The 25,262-nt window shown below is 39.5% G+C and overlaps 1 protein-coding gene across 2 annotated transcripts in view; it reads left to right on the top strand.

The window, feature by feature from the left end:
- The first annotated feature begins 461 nt into the window (after positions 1 to 461).
- The window catches only part of CCDC66 (coiled-coil domain containing 66), a 45,846-nt gene continuing 21,045 nt past the window's right edge, over positions 462 to 25,262 (top strand). Inside the window, exons 1-12 of one of the 2 annotated variants that reach the window (XM_083352225.1) lie at positions 462 to 560; positions 4,250 to 4,314; positions 8,284 to 8,309; positions 9,711 to 10,152; positions 11,142 to 11,292; positions 13,045 to 13,145; positions 18,985 to 19,112; positions 19,439 to 19,612; positions 20,711 to 20,842; positions 22,029 to 22,261; positions 23,355 to 23,439; positions 24,157 to 24,318. In XM_083352225.1, the coding sequence (XP_083208351.1) occupies positions 550 to 560; positions 4,250 to 4,314; positions 8,284 to 8,309; positions 9,711 to 10,152; positions 11,142 to 11,292; positions 13,045 to 13,145; positions 18,985 to 19,112; positions 19,439 to 19,612; positions 20,711 to 20,842; positions 22,029 to 22,261; positions 23,355 to 23,439; positions 24,157 to 24,318 (1,710 nt within the window). In that variant the 5' untranslated portion in view covers positions 462 to 549. Of the gene's footprint in view, positions 561 to 4,124; positions 4,315 to 8,283; positions 8,310 to 9,710; positions 10,153 to 11,141; positions 11,293 to 13,044; positions 13,146 to 18,984; positions 19,113 to 19,438; positions 19,613 to 20,710; positions 20,843 to 22,028; positions 22,262 to 23,354; positions 23,440 to 24,156; positions 24,319 to 25,262 lie in introns of those variants that run through there. The other variant, XM_083352226.1, reaches the window with a different exon arrangement.

The raw sequence follows: 25,262 nt of genomic DNA, 5'->3' as shown, positions 1-25,262 counted from the left end.
AAGTCATGATGTAATTCCTCCATGTCTCACAGCCAAACCACAGAAATGAAATTTCTCTGATGATGGTCCAAAATTAGCCTTCCCCCTATTTGAGCGTTTGCTGATTGTGAACTTCCAAAATTGCTAGCTGGGGAGTTCTGGGAGTTGAAGTCCACACGTCTTAAAGTTGCTGAGATTGAGAAACAGGGTTCTGAAGCAACTCTGATGCATAAAGGATCCTTAGAAAAGAAAAAGGGGGGAAAAACCAGGAACGCTCAGCGCTTCTTTTGCCTCCGCTTCGGAAAAGTGTGCCCGGAAGCGTCTGGACTACAACTCCCACAATGCTTCGTAGGCGGGGAGCTCTACTCGATAAGTGAGAGCGGAGCTCATTGGTGAAAGAATCAGGGCAGTCGCAGGCCTATCAGCTCGTCTTTCATTGTGCGGTGGCAGCAACCGACATACACACATTAAGGCGAGAGCCGCCCAGCGTGCTCTTCGTGCACCTCTTGCTGCTGCCGCTGCCGCTGCCCAACGTTCGCTCTTGCAGACGGGCTCTTCCGCGGAGCAGCCATGAATCTGGGGTAAGGAAGCGAAGCCCTTGCCGCGATCCCAGGGCGGCGAGACGTTCTTGGCTGATCTCGTCCTTTCGAATGAGAGCTGGCAGGGGGCGAAATCCTCTGCCCTCCAGCCGGAGCGAGCTCCACGAAGCCACTGAGATCATTCCTGTTGAAGCCTGATGTGGCTTTTCCAGGAGTTGCGAGAGCTGCTCCTGCATAGTTATGCCCGCCTGGGGCCCCGTCCCTTTCGCGTGGCAAGTACTGGGCTGGCATTATGGTGCAGTCTTTTATCCATCTTGCAAACAACGTGGTGCTAGTGATGTTGAGGCTTGGCTGGGGCTGTGCTAGGTAGGCATGCCGGCTGTCCTAGTCCACTCCAGAAGCTGGACAGCTTCAGCTGCGGGTTTTCTGTTAGATGTTTTGTGCCAGCCATGGCAGTTCCCCCAAAAGGTCATCAGATGGGAGCAAAGAGGCTTCTTTGCTCCCACTGGTGGGTCAGGGGTCCCCGGCCCCTGCAGCCCCATTGGCGAGAGAGTTTTATGGTAAGGGAGGGGCTGAGACCCCCATAAATACCTCTGCTCAGGGGCTGCTCCCTGCTATGCTTGCTTGCTCTCTCTTTGTTCTCCCTTCTGCTAGCTTACAATCCAGGCATGGAGGCCTCCATGCCAGGAAACTCTTTCTATTTACTTTATCGTTAAATAAAGCTTCATATGATTGCATCTCTGCGTTCTGCCTTTTCACTTGGAAGCACCTTAACGTGAGACCATCTCACAAGTTGGTAGCAGAGGATGGTTTCTGTATGTTGCGTTCAAGCCACAAGAGTGGACTGCGACGTTTTTGATAACCCCCAGATATTTGGAAATAAATCTTATTGAGTACTGACGAGAGTCATATAAACTAGAATTCATGAATTTCATTTTTATTATCAGCCCGGTGAATTCATGTCATTCTTTTTATTAGAAAAAAAAAACACTCGAAAGGCAAATCACATTCCAAAGAAAACAATTGCTCTATTTAACAACCACAAAATATTGGTGCGAGGAAAGGGCTGGGTAAAGAACTCTATTCGGTAGGCTTTATTAGAGATGTTAGCAGGAGTTTCATGAATGTGGAGAAGACCACAGGTCTGCCTGTGAACAATTGCATTCATCAGATTACATCACATTTAACAGAATTCCTTACCAGTATTAGATGTGGGGGAATATCCACATGGAACCTCCTAGCTACCATCAACATATTCTTTTTGAAAATGGAAAAATATTTAGAACATTCATATTAAAAATATTAACAGTTGCAAAATGCTATCTAGACCATTTGTGCATGAATGAGGCAGGTCATTGTTCTGTAATATACTTGTGTACAAGCATGAAAGCAGAAGAGTTTTGTAGATGTTTTCCAAGGAACAAAGAAGGTATTCTGTGTGCAACTTTCAGATGTTATTAAGTCCAATATCACATTTGTCTCTTCAAGTTTGATAAGGCACTTTTCCCTAATTTGATTATTGGAGAAATACTTTATTAGATTAGGAACTGGCAGATGACATTTGTGCCTTTGTAACTTATGATTATTGTTCAAATATAGCACAGTGTGTGGTTAAAGGCTGTGGCTTCCTTCCTTGCAGCAAGTAATTATTTGGAGCAGGGGATTATTTGGTTGTAGATTACTTTAGATTTGCCAGCATAATTCAGGTCATGTTTAACTGTGGTCCTTTTGTGACTCAGCAAATAAAATGTGCAAAAATGGACATCCAATCTGTTATTCATAGCCACTATTAGCAGCTCATTTCTGTTTCACCCCTATGTTTCTCTGTATTGGGAGAGCTTTTATTTGAAATAGCTATAAGGTTTTATAATAATGATGACTGAAGCCTTCTTTCCCCTACTCTGCAGATTTGCAATTATATGCAGAGGCTTTATTCTGCAAAAGGAAAGATAAGAGAAGGCTATGTTTAAATATGCTAAGCTTGGAAGTTTTAGCTGCAGTTTGTTAAACAAATAAAGCTATGTTTTAATATAGTGTGTAAACACAGCAACAATTCCACAGTGAACCATGGAGACCAAATGTGCTCTGAGCTTAATTGTTGCTGCTTTTCTAAACTAGTCAGTCTAAAGTTCTAAAATCAGCTGTGAATAAGTATTTCAAAACTTATGTTTTCTTTCCTTTCCCCATCCCTATGTGGAAGAATTTTTTTAAAGGTCCTGTGATACAGTCTGCAAGTAGACATATACAGCATAAGTTTTTCCTAGTTCTCGTCCCAGGAGAATAGAAACAGCTAAGGATCAGAGGTTTATGCCATTTTCAAGCGCCTTAGTGAAATAGCTTTTGAAAAGCTTGGTTCTTTTATAGCTTCCATGAACTTTTAAGACTAAATTAGTTAGCAGCATAGTCCCAGTGCAAATACAAGTTAGCAATCTGTTTTCTGATAGCAGAATGGTTACTACAACTTTTATTTGATAATCAGGGTTTATTATTGGTTATTTTAGTATCCTGTCTTGTTGGCATTTTAGTTATAGTAATGTATATATTGTAATATGCATAGTGAGGTTAGATCTGATTTTAAAAGTATGCAATCACCAAAAGCAGAAGATGTTTCTAATTTTCAAAGATGCTTCCCGCTTCGTAGCCAGGTAAGCCTATTCCTGCTAGTCAGGTTGTACATGCTAAAGCTGGATCTGAACCATTTCATAAAGATTGCTGCTTCATTTAAGATTATATATATTCAGGAATATAGAAGTGTTTGTGCCTTCCCCTGTTACAGTGATCTTTGTGTGTATGTGTGTCCTTTACCATATACATGCTCAAAGCATTTCCCCCAGTAAGGCAACAACAATAGATTTCAAAAACAAGTTAAAGCTGTCAACGTAAGATGTAAGAAATGTTAGTGAATCAGTGTTGTGTTCTGCATTAAAGAAAAAAAAATCACCATTTCTGTGTATGTATCTGAGAGTAGTAAACGGTTCATTTTTTTTTAATCCCATTTATATCCCGCCCTTCTTCGAAGACTCAGGGCGGCTTACAATCTAAAGCACAAATCAATGTGCTTAGCAATAGCCTTCATTCTATGTATATGCCTGCTTATTAGGGCTTTCGCCCCCCCCCAGCGGCATTATTACAAAGTCAGCTTATTGCCCCCAACAATCTGGGTCCTCATTTTACCTACCTCGGAAGTATGGAAGGCTGAGTCAACCTTGAGCCTGGTGGGACTCGAACCTGCACTAATTGCAGGCAGCTGGTGTTACTTAAGGAGGCATTAGCCCACTGCTCCACCAAGGCTCTTTCTTCTTTTAGGGATTGAGTTTAAGGTTTCTTTATTTATATTGTCCCAAATGACTTTTTACTCCTGTAAAATAATTTTTTACACCTGTTATCTCTAAAATGACTTTTTAAAAATGGGAAAATCTTATTCTAGTCAGTTTGACTTAAATATAGTGTTAGCTTTTCCCCCCACTAAATTGGATAATTTCCATTCTGTATAATTTATTGTTTTTTAGGAAGTTAAGGAAAGAGGGGGAACTCTAACAGTGGAAAGGAGAAAAAGCTAAAATGTGTCAGATTGCATATACGGTAGTAATCATTTTTCTTTAAGATCTTTATTATTTTGTACAAACACAGAAGTAGGCTTTATTGTTTTATTTAAAAACTATGTTCCATAATTTTTCCAAGCTGATTACAATTATAGAAACAGTTCACCTTTTTTTCTTTTTTGATTACAGGGATGGTTTAAAGCTTGAAACTGAAATACTGGATGGAAAACCTAGACTGATAGTGGCTCCTTGTGGTATGATTATTTTTATATATAAAATTAGTCCACATTAATGATTATCACCAGTTTTTGAGTTGCTTCTTTTTTAAAAAAATTAAATTTTTAAACCACTTAGTCATATATATTCTAATTGTTTGGATTATTTTTCTCTGATTACTTCAAAAAACAGTAGTTTTCCCCAACTTAGTTCCCCCACAGATATGCAGACTTCAATCCCCCAAATGCTTACAATCACCACACTGATACTATGTTTCCCTGAAAGTAAGACCTACCCCCAAAATAGGCCCTAGCTGATTTTTGGGGGTGGGCCTAATATAAGCCCTACCCCAAAAATAAGCCTTAGACTGGGGACGAGGCACACGCCTAAAACTCAAGGTAAGGCAGGGTGGTGGGGTGTAGCTGCTCCATATGCCCTGCACCCACTTACCGTTGCAGCCAGGCCTCCCATGAATCGGCACCTGCCTCACCTTGCTGGCCCACTTCTTCAGCCACTTGCCGCCACTCACACGCGTCACTCCTGACCTCCATTTTGCCATCAGAGGCCTTCAGGAAATAGCAATAGCACTTAGACTTATATACCAGTTCACAGCCCACTCTGTGATTTACAGAGTCAGCATATTGCCCCCAACAATCAGCGTCCTCAATTTAGCAACCTCGGAAGGATGGAAGGCTGAGTCAACCTTGAGCCAGTGAGACTTAAACTGCCGAAGTGCTGGCAGCCAGCAGTCAGCAGAAGTAACCTGCAATACTGCATTCTAAATGTCTCTGCAACTGAGAATGGAGTTCCAGATTGATTGAATCCATAGCTCAGTCCTTGGCTGCAAAGGCCTTTCCGGAAGGCCTTTGATGGCAAAATGCAGGCCGGGGAGCACCGCGCACATCAAACTGGAGCTCCATTCTCAACCACAGAGGCATTTCCTGAAGGCCTCTGATGGCGAAATGGAGGCCAGGAGCGATGCGCGCAAGTGGCAGTGAGTGGCCACAGAAGAAGTGGGCCAGCTGGGTGGAGCTATTGGTGGCACCGCCGTGAGGTGAGACTGTGAAAAAGACACACACACCCCAAAACTAAGACCTGGTGCCTCTTGAAGGCAAAAAAAGGGTCTTATTTTCGGGAAAACACAGTAGAAGAGAATATTTGTAGCTCAAGGTTGAACTGTAGGTCCTTGGTGCACTCTGAGTTTAGTGGTTTTCTTGCAGATGTTTCATTAACAGTTGTTACGTACTTTGGTAATGAAACTTCTGCAAGAAAACCACCAAGGTGGTTAGGAGGGCACCAAGAATCCCACAACACCATACCCACTATGAATTCTGAGAATTCAGAATTCATGAACATGGAAGACATTTAAATTGGAAAATGTAGGATCCTTGGTGCTGTTTAAGCATGGAGGTTTTCTTGCAAATATTTCACTACCACACTAGGTAACATCACTGGTAGGACTGATCAGTATTAGCACTGATGATGATACCTAGTTTGGTAATGAAATATCTGCAAGAAAACCTTGCCCTCAACTCATAGCTGCTAATAATTGACAGGGTAGCCCAGACATCATACGACATATGTGAAAACTAGTATTAGTCCCTACAGAGGAATACTTTATATACAGTCATGGCCGAAATTGTTGGCACCCCAGAAATTTTTCAAGAAAATCAAGTATTTCTCACAGAAAAGTATTGCAGGAACACATGTTTTGCTATACACAGGTTTATTCCCTTTGTGTGTATTGGAACACAACAAAAAAGGGAGGAAAAAAAGCAAATTGGACATAATGTCAAACAAAACTCCAAAAATGGGCTGGACAAAATTATTGGCACCCTTTCAAAATTGTGAATAAACAAGATTGTTTCAAGCATGTGATGCTCCTTTAAACTCAACTGGGGCAAGTAACAGGTGTGGGCAATATCACACCTGAAAGCAGATAAAAAGGAGAGAAGTTCACTTAGTCTTTGCATTGTGTGTCTGTGTGTGCCACACTAAGCATGGACAACAGAAAGAGAAGAGAACTGTCTGAGGACTTGAGAACCAAAATTGTGGACAAATATCAACAATCTCAAGGTTACAAGTCCATCTCCAGAGATGTCCACAGTGCGCAACATTATCAAGAAGTTTGCAACCCATGGCACTGTAGCTAATCTCCGTGGTCGTGGACAGAAGAGAAAAATTGATGAAAGGTTGCAACGCAGGATAGTCCGGATGGTGGATAAGCAGCCCCAAACAAGTTCCAAAGGAATACAAGCTGTCCTGCAGGCTCAGGGAGCATCAGTGTCAGCGCGAACTATCCATCGACATTTAAATGAAATGAAATGCTATGGCAAGAGACCCAGGAGGACCCCACTGCTGACACAGAGACATAAAAAAGCAAGATTACAGTTTGCAAAAATGTACTCGAGTAAGCCAAAATCCTTCTGGGAAAATGTCTTGTGGACAGATGAGACCAAGATAGAGCTTTTTGGTAAAGCACATCATTCTACTGTTTACCGAAAATGAAATGAGGCCTACAAAGAAAAGAACACAGTACCTACGGTGAAATATGGTGGAGGTTCAATGATGTTTTGCGGTTGTTTTGCTGCCTCTGGCACTGGGTGCCTTGAATGTGTGCAAGGCATCATGAAATCTGAGGATTACCAAAGGTTTTTGGGTCGCACTGTAGAGCCCAGTGTCAGAAAGCTGGGTTTGCGTCTGAGATCTTGGGTCTTCCAGCAGGACAATGACCCCAAACATACATCAAAAAGCACCCAGAAATGGATGGCAAGAAAGCGCTGGAGAGTTCTGAAGTGGCCAGCAATGAGTCCAGATCTGAATCCCATTGAACACCTGTGGAGAGATCTTAAAATTGCTGTTGGGAAAAGGCGCCCTTCCAATAAGAGAGACCTGGAGCAGTTTGCAATGGAAGAGTGGTCCAAAATTCCGGGTGAGAGGTGTAAGAAGCTTATTGATGGTTATAGGAAGCGACTGATTTCAGTTATTTTTTCCAAAGGGTGTGCAACCAAATATTAAGTTAAGGATGCCAATAATTTTGTCCGGCCCATTTTTGGAGTTTTGTTTGACATTATGTCCAATTTGCTTTTTTTCCTCCCTTTTTGTTGTGTTCCAATACACACAAAGGGAATAAACCTGTGTATAGCAAAACATGTGTTCCTGCAATACTTTTCTGTGAGAAATACTTGATTTTCTGGAAAAATTTCTGGGGTGCCAACAATTTCGGCCATGACTGTAAGTATAAAAACTGTCTGATTTACAGAAATTTAGGAACAGAAGCTTCATATTTCAACCTTATGTATGATTGGGATTAAGATGTAAATCCTTTTATTTTAAAAAATTTGGAGCTGCCCCACTCCCTTTGACTTTAATTGGTTTGAGCATGTTTCCACTTTAATGAAAAGTCTTAAGAATAAATAACAGTAATAGAGAAATAGGAAATTTGATACATATACTGTAGCATACAAGTGGTTCTTGACTTATGACCATAATGAACCCTGCCCTTTGCAGTTGTAAGTCAGGTTGGTTGTTAAGTGTGCCATCACAATGAATTTTTTTTATGGTGGTTGTTAAGCAAATGACCATGGTTCTTAAGCAAATCTGCTGCTGTTCAGCGAGCACTGTATCATTAAGAGAAGCCATTGTTCGCTTTGGGTTTTGTTTTTTTGCCAAAAACTTAAAGTAAACACCAGTTTTCAGCAAAAATGTCATAAATTGGGGTCTTGTGACCGTGAGACGTTGCAGATGGCTTAAATGCAATCCTGTGACCGCAGGGAGGTGTTCATTAGAAATATGGACCTGGGAGATAAGTAGAGGGGCTCTGTCAGAACTTCGATCAGTTGCAAGTCAAGGCTTACCTCTATTTATGGATGGATGGATGGATAAAGACTGCTTCCTATTCACTTCAAGCTTTCTTAGTGCCACTGGGATTTTGCCAGCCAAGTTGAGAATATAAAGTAAAATTATTCTGGACCTTATTCTAATGCTATTTTTTCTCCCTTTCATAGTAAGTAAGTTGAAACCAAGCATAAGGGTAAGTCTTAAATCCTGCTTATAATATTGAAGGTATGAAATTTTATTGCTTTGATTGAAAAATAATTGTAGCTGTATGTGTTGAAGTTTCGTTGTATTAGGAAATTTTCTAATTTAAGAAAAAGTGGTCAGCAACATGTTAAATCTCATTTTTGCCTTTAAAGCCCTATCTGAACCCATGGTTTTTTAAGACCTGTGTCTTCTTATAAAAATCTACTAGCTACTATCTTCCTTATTTCTTTGGATTTTCAGGGCAAGATGTAGGATTTAGCTATTTAGATACCCAAATGATTCCTTCGCTCAGTGATTGCAATCCTGACATTCCCAGTTGAGTCATTAAGTTATCTCCTGGGTCAGTAAGTAGACAGAGCAAAACAGCTGCTTTCCAATTTCAGCTCTGTGCATGGAAGGGAATGACTGCAGAAATGGAGCTCAGACTTATTTCATTTTGTTTCTACCAGGCTCCTTTTAATTTTGTATTCCATTTTTATATGGTTTCTATATTTTATGCTTTTAACTATGCACCATTCAGAGTCAAATAAATAAAAACTGAGCTCTGTTTCTGTAGCCCACTGAAAGATTTCCTCCTCCCTTGCAAGCAGCCCTTCCACTCTTGAAGAATTGCCTGTGTGGGGTGGAGGATATCAACTCCAAACTTAAGGTTTGAGACTCACTTCCGTCTGACATTCCCACCTGGCAAACAGTCCTTTTGTTCTTGAATAGTTGCCTGTCAGGACGGAATCTCAGCTTTCTGTCAGGCAGCAGCAGCTTACAGCCTTCAGCATTGACTTTCTGGGGAAGCCTGCAGAACACAGAAGATGGCAGATGGCAGTCATATGCAGGTTGCCAAGTACCCAGATCTTGATCATGTGATCACAGGGTGGGTGGCCAGAAGTGCTTTACATCCATTCTGTGTCTAGACCATGATCATAAATTGATGACTACATGTAAAGACATGGCAGTGTCCTGCAAATTGCATAGGATGCAAAGCAAATTAAGCATACAAATAAGAGCTCTGTTGCTCATCCAAACATGCTCAGGAAAAGGTAGTTTTCTCTTTCCCATAAGTACTTTTTCAATGCCATTTAAAGAGAGAGTATAAAATCTGGAGTTTAAATAAAATAGTTGTTCTCTGAATTGGTATACATGTAATCTAAAACAAGATTGGAATGAAATCTGCTGTTCGGTATGCATTATTTTATTGAAGGTTTTTTTGGTAGAGGTTGAGGTAGGAATCTATTATTTGCATTAAATTTATTTTGCAAACGTCCTGTTTCTTTGGTTGGGGAACTAAAACATTTGTACAGCTTAAAACAAATTCCTGGAGGAAATAATAATAGTAATAAAAGTACTATTACAGTGTTAAGGGCTGTGCAATAAACAAACTGTCTCTGTTCCATAGATATGTAATAAAAACAAGATTTTAAAATACACGTCAAGATCAAAACCAAACGGGCATATTCTGAAATCAGTGCAAACATCCTGTGAGAAGAATGAATGCTTAACAAAACAGAAAAGCGGATCAAGACTTTCAGTGACCAAAGCTAGTAAACATCCTGAAACTGTGATGATTACCAAGAATTTATCAAAAGGACCCTGTAATAAAGATGATTCTTTTATAATGCAAAAAGACAATACAAGTTCAAAACCAGATAATGTCAGAAATTCAGTTAAGAAACCTTTGGCATCCAACAAGAAATTTAAGAAGCATTCTCTTTCTGTTGAGGATCTAAGGGACAATTTGGTATGTTTAACACAAGAGCAGCTGGAGCAGATTTTAATGGCAGTAAAAGAAGGAACCCAAGGAGCCACTCAGGTTCTGGATGAAAAGAAAGGAGAAACAAGTAAGATATTTATTTTCTTTACCCTTCATAGTAAGGCACATTCATGCCTTCCTCTTAGCATTGCAAATCAAGAGAGACAAAGCAAAGCAAACAAACAAAAAGTTTACATGGTAAATTAATTTCTTTCAAATATCTTACAGTGACTTTGCTGAATTAATTAACTGGGTTAATTAAGCTATGTTAAACTGCAAGAGTAAAAATATTAAATTCAATTGCTAATATGTTTTCACCAATGATAGTTTTTACATAGCTATAATTAATTCTTCCTTGTTCTTTTATTTATATACAAGGTAGGCACTATTTCTCTGCAAGAGCCCACATTATAACAATTATGTTGCATGACTGCAGTATTAAAATACTTTGGCCTTTTTTTTATTTTGGTGAATTTTAGATTATGCGGGTTTACAAAATTAGAGGTTTGATATGCCTGTTCTAAGGTCTAAATCATTATATCACGCTGTCTCAAATTGCCATTTTGTTGCTAAATTTGTTGTTAAATTTTAGCAATAGCCATTGGCACCACACAAATATGTTATGGCAGAAGGCACAGTTGGTTTAACGAGAAGGTTTCAGTTGCCAAACAGCTGTGACATTGTATATGGTTTTTAGATTGTTTTGATGTGTGGCACTTTATAAACTGATTCAAGATGCTTTTTATATTAAGTAGAGTAAAATAATACCACAATAATAAAAAAAACTTCATGCATACCGATGGAAACCATAATATTCAAAAATGCTTTTGAAAAAGAGTGCTCAAAAATGACTAGGGTCTGAAGCGTCTTGACTTCTTCCAATCCAAAATGTTTATTCACATTTCATTCATGGATTGGTCACAATTTTAATTTTAAACATGTAATCCATTAGGAGAACTAAAACAAAGGATGGTGCAATTTTAAAGCTTCTGTTACTACTTTATTGCAGCAAAAACAAGGAGAAATCTACTGCTTCTGCTGCTGAACTAATACTAAATCCTCTTTTTTTTCATTCAGACACCAAAACTCTTGATGATCAGACTTCAGAAGAACATGTAATGGGATTGCTTCAGAAAATTGGTGATGCTCCATCTCTTTCAAGTGAAAATAGTTTCTGTTCAAAAAAAACCCAAGGAATCTCTAGACATGCTGAACAGAAAATAATAATGTAGGTAGATCTTACCAGTCAAAAATCCAGATGAGTTTAAATTTTGGTTTGGGATGCTCTTGATAAAAATATTCATTAGCATAAGGATGAATGGAGAAAACACCCTTGTGTATTGACCCTTGTGTATTGTGTATCAGGGTAGGTACCTTTCCATTACTGAGCCAGTAGGGACATTGGGCATTTTGCAGGCTCTCAGAAAGTGGCTGCCATGTGGGACATTATCAGATTTTTTTTCCTCCCATTTCAGACAGGACAACAATTGCTTCTTGGTGTAATTTTTTTTTTAAGAATCCATGGGAGGGCCCCAGGAATTTGGTTGGAAATAAAGGTGACATTAGTGGATTTTATTTAACAGCATGACAACTTCTTGTTTATTTTTCATAATGAAAATATTTTAAAATTAGATAAGATAGAAAACTTGTCAGGTACCAGAAGAGAGAGAGAGATACATGTCCCTTGATACTGTGGGCGTCATTTTACCTATCTGCACTATATAATATGTAGAGTAGAACTAGTTCACTGTAGTAGTTAGGTGTTGACCTAGAAAGTGGGAGACCATGAGTTCTAGTTCCGCCTTAGGCATAAAGCCAACTGGGTGACCTAAGCTAGTCCCTCTCCTTCAGCCCTAGGAAGGAGGCAAGGGCAAACCACTTCTGGAAGGGACATGTCTATTTAGGCCAGCGGTGTCAAACTGCCGGCAGGCAGGGCGGACGTGTCATCCGGAAGCCACGCCCACCCCTTTGCGGCAATGGCAAAACCGCCCCGATACGTTGCATGATGTCACGTGCCTTCGTGAGTTTGACAAGTCTGATCTAGGCAGTCGCCAAGAGTTAAGACTGAGTTGAGAGTACCAGAAATAAACAACTATATAGCATGCATCTTTACAGAATTATATAGGGACATGCACATGAAAAATCAGGGACTGGCCTGATTCACACTGAGCCAGGAGTTAGACTCAGGAGCTTGAACAAGCCAACTTCATCTAATTTATAAATAATGGCTCAAGCAAAACACTATGCCATAAATAAGTAGACCGTGAGTATTGTAGGTTAACCATACCACTGTTTATATATCATGGTAAAATCAGTTTCAATATAGCATGACAGGAATAAGTTTAGTCTTTTGCAGGAGCGTGCACTATCCCCATCAAGTTCAATTAAATACTCTTTCTTTCCTAATTAACTAGAGCTTTCTATCTGCTTAATTTCAGTAAGCCAGTTTCAGGATTTATAATGTGTAAATGGATTGTTTGCAGCAGAGTAGCAGTAATGGTAATTATTGTTTCATTAAAACATAGCTAAGTGAGTGCAAAAGCTTCCATACCCTTCCAAAGGAAAAGGAAAAGAGGGAGAACACGTAGTCTCAGGAGGCAGCTGGATGGGTTTCTCTTTGTGTATGTTGTACTCAATTATAATACATAAACATGGTTAGTGTGCAGTGGACCTAGAGTGCTTCATGTGCTCAGGTTATCCATGCAAACAACAGTGTTGCTTTAATTTGTCAATTTAATTAATTTAATTTCTAGTCAATGTTTATTTACTTACAGAATGCTTTCAGAATGCAAAAATAGTGAAGATGACCTTTCTTCCTTGTCCAAAATGAATTGTGTTGTTTGATAAAATTATAACGGGCAGAATGCTTGGACTTTTTTCTGGTTATAGTATAGTATAATATAATGTTTGGATTTCTAAATAATATTTATTTTAATATTAGTGGGTGATATGTAAAAATCTGTTAAATTTTCTTCACCAGGAATTCATGGAAACCATCTGACATGTTTAGTACTCTAGGAGAACGAGAGTCGGATAAAACCTTGTTAGATGCTAAGAAATCTCAGTGGAAAAAAGAACTAGGTACTGTGTAATTTGCTATATTTCTAGATTATGCAGTTGATAATTAGCATCTAACCTTAACAAATATTTTGTTTCTGAAATACAGGTGGGTGACCCTGGACGATGTGGACAGTATCATGGGGAAGCTGAGCTCCACCACGTGTTTATTGGACCCGTGCCCCTCCTGGCTGGTTTATGCAGCTCCGGATGGGACACGAGGCTGGATCCAGGCAGTGATAACTGCTTCCTTGAGTGAGGGTAGTTTTCCTGCCGCCTTGAAGGAGGCGGTGGTGAGACCTCTCCTCAAGAAGCCTGCCTTGGATCCACCTGTATTAAACAACTTTCGTCCGGTCTCCAACCTTCGCTTTCTTGCAAAGGTTGTTGAGAGCGTGATGGCGCATCAGCTCCTGTTGTTCCTGGAGGAAGCTGATTATCTGGACCCGTACCAATCGGGTTTCAGGCCCGGGCACAGCACGGAGACGGCATTGGTCGCTCTGGTGAATTATCTCTGGCGGGCTCGGGACAGGGGCTGCTCCTCTGTCCTAGTCCTATTAGACCTCTCAGCGGCTTTTGATACCATCGACCATGGTATCTTGCTGCGGCGTCTCAGGGGGTTGGGAGTGGGAGGCACTGTTCTTCAGTGGTTCTCCTACCTTCTGAGACGTTTGCAGTCGGTGTTGGCAGGGGGGCAGAGGTCGACCTCGAGGCCTCTCGTTTGTGGAGTTCCTCGGGTCGGTCCTCTCGCCTCTCTTGTTCAACATCTATATGAAGCCACTGGGTGAGATCATTCGTGGTTTTGGGGTTGGGTATTATCAATATGCTGATGATACCCAGCTTTTCATCTCTACCCCAAACCACCCCAGTGATGCCCTCGATGTGATGTTCCGTTGCCTGGAAGCGGTTCGGGTCTGGATGGGGAGGAACAGGCTTCAGCTCAACCCTGACAAGACTGAGTGGCTGTGGGTGCCGGCATCTTGGGAAATTCAGATTATTCCATCTCTAACCATGGGGGGTGAGATATTACCCCCCGTAGATAGGGCTCGCAACTTGGGTGTCCTCCTAGACTCACAGCTCTCTTTGGAAGATCATATAGGAGCTGTGACTAGGGGGGCCTTTGCCCAGGTTCGCCTGGTGCGCCAGTTGCGGCCCTATCTGGACCGAGATGCCTTGCACACAGTCACTCATGCGCTCGTGACCTCCCGTTTGGACTACTGCAATGCTCTCTACATGGGGCTGCCCTTGAGGACTACTCAGAGGCTTCAGCTGGTGGAGAATGCAGCTGTGCGAGTGGTGGTGGGGGTTTCCCAATACTCCCATGTAACACCTCTACTCCGCGAGCTGCATTGGCTTCCGGTTGCCCTCCGGGTAAGATTCAAGGTGCTGGTTATGACCTATAAAGCCCTAAATGGCATGGGTCCGGATTACCTACGGGAGCACCTGCTGCCGGCATTGACTTCCCTTTGTCCAGTGCGCTCCCACAGAGAGGGCCTCCTTAGGGTGCCGTCAGTCAAAGAGTGTCGGCTGGCGGCCCCCAGGGGGAGGGCGTTCTCTGTGGGCGCGCCAGACCTTTGGAACCGTTTACCGGTGGAGCTCCAGACGGTTCCTGACCTTCGCTCCTTCCGATGTGACCTAAAAACATACTTATTTGAACAAGCCGGCCTGGTCTGATGGGTTTCGGGTTTTTTAATATTAACTGTATTAATTTTATTGGAATTGGGCTGTATTATTTAATTCTTTTTTAACTTTTGTACATTGTATTTTTACTGTATTTGCCCTGTACACCGCCCTGAGTCCTTCAGGAGAAGGGCGGTATAGAAATTAAATTTTTTATTATTATTATTATTATTATTATTATTATTATTATTATTATTATTATTATTATTATTATTATTATTACTTCTGGTTTTGATCCTAGTAGTATACTCTTTTTCTAGTAGTACAGATTTCATTGATCAGTGTTTAAATGTTTTGATATTTTAATCTTTTTCATTATTTTTTAATCTTAGTAAGTATAGAAATCAAATAACAATTATCTAAGACACATGCACCATTTACAAGTCTTTTTTCCCTATAGTGCTTTTTAAAAAGATAAAAAAGATGTGGTACGCTAGTTTCTAGTCTTACTTACATCTCTTCTATATGTTACATCTTTTGTAATAATAAAGATTGTCCCAGTCAGTTCTGGCACATCTTACCTAGTGTGCAGCAAGTGCAGCCAGACCCCAAGTATGCTCACCCTATTCTATGCCAGCAAGAGAAATAAAATGGCACCAGCACATTTGTTTTTAGATTAGAAAGAAGAGTGTCAGCTGGATTTGCAGATTTTATTTCCAGAGACTCCTTTAGAGTTTAGAAAGGGTTTGTGTACTAGTACTGGTATTGAGGATTGTTGGTTGCTAGGGTATGTGGTTTGTGAGGCTTTGAGCTGTGTTCTGAAGGATTACTGAGATAAAAGAGCAAAGTCAAACTGGAAGATAAGGAAATGCTGGCTTTGAGCCCTATTTTATGTACCCATGGTGCTGTTGAATACAGGGAGTGCAGAATTATTAGGCAAGTTGTATTTTTGAGGATTAATTTTATTATTGAACAACAACCATGTTCTCAATGAACCCAAAAAACTCATTAATATCAAAGCTGAATATTTTTGGAAGTAGTTTTTAGTTTGTTTTTAGTTATAGCTATTTTAGGGGGATATCTGTGTGTGCAGGTGACTATTACTGTGCATAATTATTAGGCAACTTAACAAAAAACAAATATATACCCATTTCAATTATTTATTTTTACCAGTGAAACCAATATAACATCTCAACATTCACAAATATACATTTCTGACATTCAAAAACATAACAAAAACAAATCAGTGACCAATATAACCACCTTTCTTTGCAAGGACACTCAAAAGCCTGCCATCCATGGATTCTGTCAGTGTTTTGATCTGTTCACCATCAACATTGCGTGCAGCAGCAACCACAGCCTCCCAGACACTGTTCAGAGAGGTGTACTGTTTTCCCTCCTTGTAAATCTCACATTTGATGATGGACCACAGGTTCTCAATGGGGTTCAGATCAGGTGAACAAGGAGGCCATGTCATTAGATTTCCTTCTTTTATACCCTTTCTTGCCAGCCACGCTGTGGAGTACTTGGACGCGTGTGATGGAGCATTGTCCTGCATGAAAATCATGTTTTTCTTGAAGGATGCAGACTTCTTCCTGTACCACTGCTTGAAGAAGGTGTCTTCCAGAAACTGGCAGTAGGACTGGGAGTTGAGCTTGACTCCATCCTCAACCCGAAAAGGCCCCACAAGCTCATCTTTGATGATACCAGCCCAGACCAGTACTCCACCTCCACCTTGCTGGCGTCTGAGTCGGACTGGAGCTCTCTGCCCTTTACCAATCCAGCCACGGGCCCATCCATCTGGCCCATCAAGACTCACTCTCATTTCATCAGTCCATAAAACCTTAGAAAAATCAGTCTTGAGATATTTCTTGGCCCAGTCTTGACGTTTCAGCTTGTGTGTCTTGTTCAGTGGTGGTCGTCTTTCAGCCTTTCTTACCTTGGCCATGTCTCACCTTGTGCTTTTGGGCACTCCAGTGATGTTGCAGCTCTGAAATATGGCCAAACTGGTGGCAAGTGGCATCTTGGCAGCTGCACGCTTGACTTTTCTCAGTTCATGGGCAGTTATTTTGCGCCTTGGTTTCTCCACACGCTTCTTGCGACCCTGTTGACTATTTTGAATGAAACGCTTGATTGTTCGATGATCACGCTTCAGAAGCTTTGCAATTTTAAGAGTGCTGCATCCCTCTGCAAGATATCTCACTATTTTTGACTTTTCTGAGCCTGTCAAGTCCTTCTTTTGACCCATTTTGCCAAAGGAAAGGAAGTTGCCTAATAATTATGCACACCTGATACAGGGTATTGATGTCATTAGACCACACCCCTTCTCATTACAGAGATGCACATCACCTAATATGCTTAATTGGTAGTAGGCTTTCGAGCCTATACAGCTTGGAGTAAGACAACATGCATAAAGAGGATGATGTGGTCAAAATACTCATTTGCCTAATAATTCTGCACTCCCTGTACTAGAGGACAGTGAGGAACATCTATGGTGCTGAAGCACTGTAGGAGCTGCAATGACCTGGTCAAAGCTGTTTGCCTTGAGGGTGCTTGTGACAATGGATACTATCTTTTGGACCCCAGCTTGGAATGCAGTAAAACGTGAAAGAACAATGGCAGAAGATTGATAAAGCAAGTACCAGTAATTTTTTTCATCAAGAAGCCTAAGTGGTTGATGGAAAACAGTTAATGCTTTGTGATAAGATGGCCAAAGAAGCATGGCAGAAAAGCACTTGTTAAAAGGTGGTTAGTCCACAAGATCTTCTATATATAGTGTTGTCTGGATGAGATGCAACACCATGAATGCCACTGTTAATTGAGATTATTGTAATTTTATGGTTGATTGCATAGTCAGCCAGATGTTTAGATGGATTTGGCATTTTTGTCTACCTGTCCTTTCTAAGGACCTGGGATAGCAGATGTGGATGTTCAGTGGTGTTAGAGATATCGTTGCAGAATGTAAGCTGTTTTGAGCAAGGCTGCCTTTTGCAATTGATTGGTGGTGATTTTGTCAATGCCATTGTATTCAAGTGGTGCTCCAATAACACCTATTTTATTACTATTTTTATTTATTATTTAATAAAGTATATTGTTGGCTATGCTCTTCTTACAAGCAGTTTTACTGAAAGTAAAACAGTTAAAAGAAATCTGTAATCTAGAGATTACTTGGCCCTCATCCAGAATATTGAAGAAAATAGTACAGACATGTCAAACACAAGGCCCGGGGGCCGGATGCGGCCCGCAAAGTGGTTTCATGTGGCTCGCGAAGCCACCCTGGAAACAGAGGGAACGGCCCCCACTGCCTTGGCCCTGGCCCAGAAACCCTCCTTCTGCCAGAGACCCTCAGATCTGTCCCACTCCTGCCCAGGCCCCCATAGGCACCCTTCATGCGAACGTTGTAGAGCTGGCCATGCCCACCCAGTAGGCCATACGCACTCCAGCCACGCCCACCCAGTAGGCCACGCCCACCCTGGCCATACCCACCCGGCCCCTTGAGGGCAACCGCAATGCTGATGCGGCCCTCAATGAAATTTAGTTTGACACCCCTGAAATAGTATATGGATATGGGAGAAGCAAAGATAATACACAAGGGTAAAAAAATGGAGAGATATAGTGAATGGTTGAAATAAATTAGATTTTTTTCTTTCTTTTTTTTCCCCTTTTCTATACCTCATGCTACAATTCATTTGGCTTACTGTCTCACTCCTGTATCCTGGAAAAGAATGGTGTGATTCTTATGTTTCACAGAAGTAGAAAAAAGAATGATAGTTCCCTTGTTTAGACTAACTGAATTGAGTGATTGTATGTGATCTCTGTTAGCCAGTTAAAATTTCTCCATTTTCAATTTCCTGGGAGAGAGTAAATAACTTCCCAATGGCTTTATAAACAATAAAATAAAATACATCCTTAAATTCTGTCTCTGGTGCAGTTGATTCATTTATTATTAACTGAAACTTCTAGCGTTGAACATGTTACTTCTAAGCCATTTAAAATTATGACTTAAGAAATGGATTTGTTTCACAACAAATGATAACTAACACAACTAGAGTTTAGGACATGAGTGTAGGCTAAATTACATGTGATCTTAATAAAGGATGTTAAGAGAAAGCTCAAGTCATCTTGTTATGCTAGAAAGACATGGAAGAAGGGTAATATACAAAGCCAAGGACATGTCTAGTCTCACTTCCATCGTGATCAACCATTATTTAATGAGTGACTGTAATGATTATTTCTGTCTTGAAAGATGAACAGGTAGCTTTAAAGAAGAAACTAAAAGAAACTTTGGAAACAGAGTCCAGATACCACCAGAGGCAGGCAGTTGACACAGTGAAAAGCTGCTTAGAAAAAAGACAAAACAGTCATCAAGTAAAGGTAAAAAAATAAAACAAGCTTACTGTATCCATTGCTTGTAAGAAAAATGCTTATATATATATACTTCTGTCTCTATGTTGTTAAATAAAATTTAACTTGCATTTATTTATTTATTGCTACTGAACCCATAAGGCATTATCACAACCTGAGGACGTTGTTTCCCAAACTTTCCTAGATTTAGGTATGATGCATAATATAGGAGGTAGCTGATATTATTTTGTGGGTAAAATTAATTACATCATAGATGATCACTTATAATGTTGTAATTGGTTTTTGCATTCCTCTTAATGTATAATGTTTGAATTCACCAAGATACCTTGTTATAGATGACATCATCAGACAACTTGTCTCCTGCAGCAGAAGATATCCATAGTCTTAGAACTTCAACCTTTGAGCCCAGTGAAACTTCTCCCAGTGTGTCTAGTAGTCGAACTGAACAGTTTTCTAGTTTCAGTTCTCCTGATTTGCCAGCTGCTATTCGAACAGCATTTGTGCTAGGGGTAAGAACGGATTTCTGCGCATTGTTCTGTATTTTTAAGATTTTCTACTCATGGAATGCCTTCCTTTGGCAGTTTCTAAGAGATTGGCTTATAGGACATCATTTGATATACTTTTAAAGCAAATTGAATGAATCCACTTTGGACCGTACTTCACATGAGTACTAAGTTAGTTATAGTTAAAGGATATGCAGAAAATGCAAAAATGAAGTTAACTGGTCCTGATGCTGCTCCTACCAGTAGAAGGGGATGGGCCAGTTCCTTATGCATCCACACTGCATTTTCCAATTCTGTTTCAGGGGATTGAGAGATGTTTGGAGAAGGCTTGGGAGTGACACAAACTGTAGGAAAATGAAGAGAAAGTCTTATTACATTAGCAAACTTGTACTTGTTTCAGATTGATTTCATTTATTGTTCATTCATTCACTTTGCTTGCCGAAAAGTATTTCTGACTTGATTTTATAATAAATGATCCAAGATGTAAGTTACAAAATGCAACTTTCAAACCAGATACATTCATCAACAACTGCTCCATACTGACTGTACGCTATTTTTAACTCTTTATTTTGCATCATAAAATTCCTGTACTTAGGTAAGTTATTCAGAAACATAAGAATATATGTCAAAAATGATAGGTATAGATACAGATATATAGGTAGTTTTCAGCTTACAACTACAATTGGGACCAGACATAAGTTAATTTCTTCAGTGCTATTGTAACTTCAAGTGGTCGCTTAAACCAATGGTTGTAAGTTGAGGACTACCTGTATATTCAAAACAGCCAGTAATTATAATTAAAGTTTAAAATTAAAATGTCCCCACTTAATAAATATTTCAAGCTCCAACTATTTGATGGCTCAGCAAGGATTTTAATGCACCCATCTTGAGGAAGTAATTAGTTCAAAGACAAGAGGTGTCAGTACCTTAAATTGCAATCAGAAATATTATGATCATTATCCACAATATGTAGTGCAAAAGCTAAAGATTAAAGTCAAATTGGATAAACTGAATTTATTTAACTTCTTCCTTTTTATGTACATGTATGTTTACCTATTGACAAAAGTAAAGGGGTAATGAAAATAACCAGCATTCTTCTTTTAGGAAGCAACACCAGTAGAGCATCCTTTTAGTGCTGTGAAACGTGAGCAACAGAAAAAATGGCTTGAAGAGCTTGATAAGCAAAAGGAAGCTGACAAGCTACGAAAAATGGAAGAAAAATGTAATTTTTTGAAGGTAGTCCTAGATATAAAGGCCACTTTAAATAAGGAAAAATAGAACATCTAATAAAAGCATCTATCAACTTAAGTACAAAACGTGCATGTTCAAATGACCTAGTAAAAATAAACATTCCAACTATCATACAGAATCTTGGTTACTCAGTTCAAGAACCCTCCAAAAAATGGTCCAGTGAAATCTATAAATGCTTCTGAACAGTTTGTCAATACATGAAACATTTCTGAATTCAAACAGTCTGTGAAGGATGCCTATATAGGCTAATATATTTCATTGGAATTTTTGAGATGTAATATTATACTTACAATATTATACTAATTATACTAATAACTTAATTATACTAATTCAGTCCTAATTCCCTGTCTCCTCGATTCAACAAAATATGCCTCACAGCTAGTCAAAAGTTGTTGGAGTATCCAAGACCCTGAAGCTCAATAATGAACATTCTTTACATCTGTGTCCTGAAACAAGAATATATAGCCCTATGGAAGAAAAAAAAGAGAAAAATGGAAATACAAAAAGCTATTTGGAAGAAATTGGCAGAAGCCATCTTAAAAGTCCCAGTATTTTGGTTATATGTTATTAAAACAGTTCCCCCAGATGAGACAGAGTGTTCAGTCCACTTAAGATGAGGGATGAATATTTCTATGGCCCTGTTTAATATCCACTTTAGAGATTCAGATCTCTTGCCCATAATCTCAGAGCCTTTCTGACTGGCCTCCTGCCGTCACTTCAGACATCCAAATTTATGGAACAATTGATAACGAGACAAAGCATTTGGATTGATCTGTTCCTTGAGTCAGTTCCCAGTGGTATTCTGAAATCTAATTTAGATTTGTAAGATCCTAACTTGGTCTCCCTATTTATATAGGGAGAGGGAAGAGACTGGACAGCCATTTGTCTGAAATGGTATAGGGTTTCCTGCCTTAGCAGGGGGTTGGACTAGATGACCTCCAAGGTCCCTTCCAACTTATTACTATTATTATTATATTGATCAATCCTTGCAGGTACCTAAATAATAGGGCTGATCCCTAATAGTCCAACATTTAAGAAAGCTTCTGAGCTTCAGTCTAACAGCTAAGCACCCTGTTCTGTGCTTCTATTGTGCACCTAACACTTTTGCTTGAGCTTCGTAAGAGAACAGGTGATCATATATTTAAATACTATTTTCTTTATATTTCTTTAGGGTGACGAGCATGACAAATGGACAATACATTTTGATTCTTTCAAGAATCATATGAATTCATTTACACAATATCCTTTAAATACAACATATCAAAAGACTCCTGAGGCTATACAGCTCTCCCAGGACCATACAGCTTGTACAACTTCACCTTTGTCTCGTCTCACACCTACAGAGATAGATATTCCAGGAAAAGCAGTTGGAAACAATATTTCAGAGCCAAATCAAAAAGCCAGGTGATTTCCTAAACTTTTCCTTCCAGGTTGCAACCAGGCATTAACTAGCATAATCTATAAAACTGTTCTTTCAATAAATGAATTGTAGTTGTAGTTGCAACTCTATTTAAATGCATTACTGTGGAATATCTTTTTTTCTTGAGATTTGTCTCATTTTAACTATATGTACTTCTTAGGGAGAAGGGACGCGGTGGCTCAGTGGGTTAGGACGCTGAGCTTGTTTGGCGGGTCGAATCCCGAGTGCCGCGTAGCAGAGTGAGCGCCTGTTACTCTGCCAACCTAGCAGGTCGAAAGCACATAAAAATGCAAGTAGAAAAATAGGGACCACTCCGGTGGGAAGGTAACAGCGTTCCGTGTGCCTTTGGCGTCTAGTCATGCCGGCCAAATGACCACGGAGACGTCCTCGGACAAGCGCTGGCTCTTCGGCTTTGAAACGGAGATGAGCACCGGCCCCTAGAGTCGGAAACGACTAGCACGAATGTGCGGGGGAACCTTTACCTTTACCTTTACTTACTTCTTAGGGAATAAAGCTACTTATGTGAAATTATTTTTAATATAGTCTCTGGTCTCCTGAAATGTCACAGGGCCTTTTTACAATACTTTTGAATGTTTGTGGATTAAGGGGGTTGCGGGTAGTTGACAAATTCAAGTATTTCATTGTATTTTCCATCGCCACCAAGGGTGGGGGAGAATTCAGACTGGGAAAGGAAGTTAGAAGTTTATTTTTCTCCACTCAGAGCTGGCTGCAAATTGTTGGGGTAACGAGGACTATAGAACTGAATTTTCTGATTGAGGCAGGTATATAGACCTCTACTGAAAAATCCTAGGAAACTTAAAATCTGCTCTATTAAATTAATGTAGTTTTATTTTTGCTTCATCTGTTTCTTTGTTGGTTTCTAACTTCTTCAGGTAGGCCTCCTATAACTGATTTCAGATCTCTTAGTCCCATAATTAAATGTGAAAAAGTGGCCCTGGAAAATATTGGGGGGAGGGGGAAATAGGAAGATGGAGATTCTATGAAAAGATGTGGTGTTTTGTGACAAAGAGCTACAATTTGTGTATGCATCTTACCAAATTCTCTTCTGCTGATAAGTTACCTTCGTTCAATGACTGCTCTTCTGGATCCTGTTCAAATTGAGGAACGAGGGAGACGACGACAAAAACAATTAGAGCATCAGGTAATCACTATAATGTTGCCTTTCTGGTTTGTTGATTTATGTTTTTCCATAAGTGGAGAAAGCATTAGCATTGGATGAAAAAACACAAAACAAATGGAACAAGTAACTTGAACTGTGCCAATCGAATGAAGTTTATAATGGGATTAGGACCATGATGCAGGTTTTTTCAGCTTAAACCTAATTCTTTTTAAATAGGTTCATTTATGACAGATACACTTCCTAGGTCTCAGTAATGCAGTCTTATCTGTATTATTTCTTCTCTGAAATTTTAAGTGAGCCTGATGTTATCAGAATTTTATAATTTTAAGAATGGAGGTATATTTTGAAACCCATGTTTTCATCATCTTTTTTGTTGTTTATTTGTAAACTACATTTTCATAGATCCATTTAGGCAGAAATTGTACTAAACAAAACTATGCTAGTTTTGTCGTAGAAACTTGGAAAGCACCATCTCCTTGTTGTTGCTTTTGACTTCCCCTTTGAGAAACCTTTTCTAAATTTGCTTGAAGAAGCCTTCAGATTTAATGCAATGATTTTTGTTAGTCCCAGTAGCTCTACTGTATATGTTTTTCTGTATATATTCTTATTTTAAATCCATTATACTTAAGACCTATATAAAGCTGTAATGACTCAGAGTCAAAAAACCTAAGCAAAAGAAAGTAAGAAGGTGGAAGTTTTTAGTGCAGATTAAAACATTTTATAAATTTGGTTTTCTAGAAAGCTATAATGGCGCAAGTGGAAGAAAAGCGAAAGAAGAAACAGATGGAAGAAGAACAAAGAAGGTTGGAAGAACAAGAAGAAGAGCGCCGGCTTGCCAGAGAACAGGAATCGATGAAGAAACAGTTTGAAGAAGATCTGCTAAAGCAGAAACAAAAAGAGGTAAACATTCAGATGTTCCATGGCAATAAACTACCAATCCACATCAGCCTCAGATAAGTGATATTTGGTGCAGATGAGAATTTTCTTTTTTTATTGAAGAGTTTTAAAATACATTTTTAAAAACATAAACTCACTCCCTCCCCCTCCCCTCCCCCTTACCCTCCCTTGCCCTCCCCTCCCCCCCCCGACTTCCCAGAGCTGAATACAGGGTATCAACTTTACAAACTTAAGCTAAAATATGCTAACTAACTAAAAAAAACCATATTAAATTCTATCGCTCTTTAATTCCCCTTAAACATAGCTAAATTACTACCAAATAATGAATAACTAATAATACATCATATAATACTAATACTTATTCATATGCTAAATGAAACTTTTTAGTCCCATATATATTCTGAATATACTCAATCCATCTTTTCCATTCCACAATATATCTCTGTTGCGATTGTTCTTTCAGATATGCTGAAATCTTTGCCATTTCCGCCAGGTTTGAAACTTTCAAAGTCCACTCTTCTATAGTAGGCAGTTCCTCCTTCTTCCAATATTGCGCTACTAAAAGTCTTGCTGCCGTAATTAAATTCAACATCAATTTAGTATCTATGACAGTACAATCTGTAATAATACCCAACAGAAATAACTGTGGAGAAAACCTTATCTTTTTCTTTAATATCTTCTGCATATTCCACCAAACTTTAATCCAAAAAGCTTTAACTTTTTTACAAGTCCACCATATATGATAATACGTTGCATCCTCACAACCACACCTCCAACATGTAGGCTGGCAGTTTGGATACATACTTGCTAATTTTTTTAGGATCTAAATGCCATCTATAAAACATTTTATAAAAATTCTCTCTTAAATTTTGTGCCTGTGTAAATTTTACATTTCTGACCCATATCTTTTCCCAAGTATCCATTGTTATAACCTCCTGAAAATTCTG

Source organism: Vipera ursinii (assembly GCF_947247035.1).
Source record: "Vipera ursinii genome assembly, chromosome: 2".
NCBI classification, from domain to species: Eukaryota; Metazoa; Chordata; class Lepidosauria; order Squamata; family Viperidae; genus Vipera; species Vipera ursinii.
The sequence above is the reverse complement of the archived record's forward strand: the minus strand, read 5'-3'. Positions and strand labels throughout refer to the sequence as shown.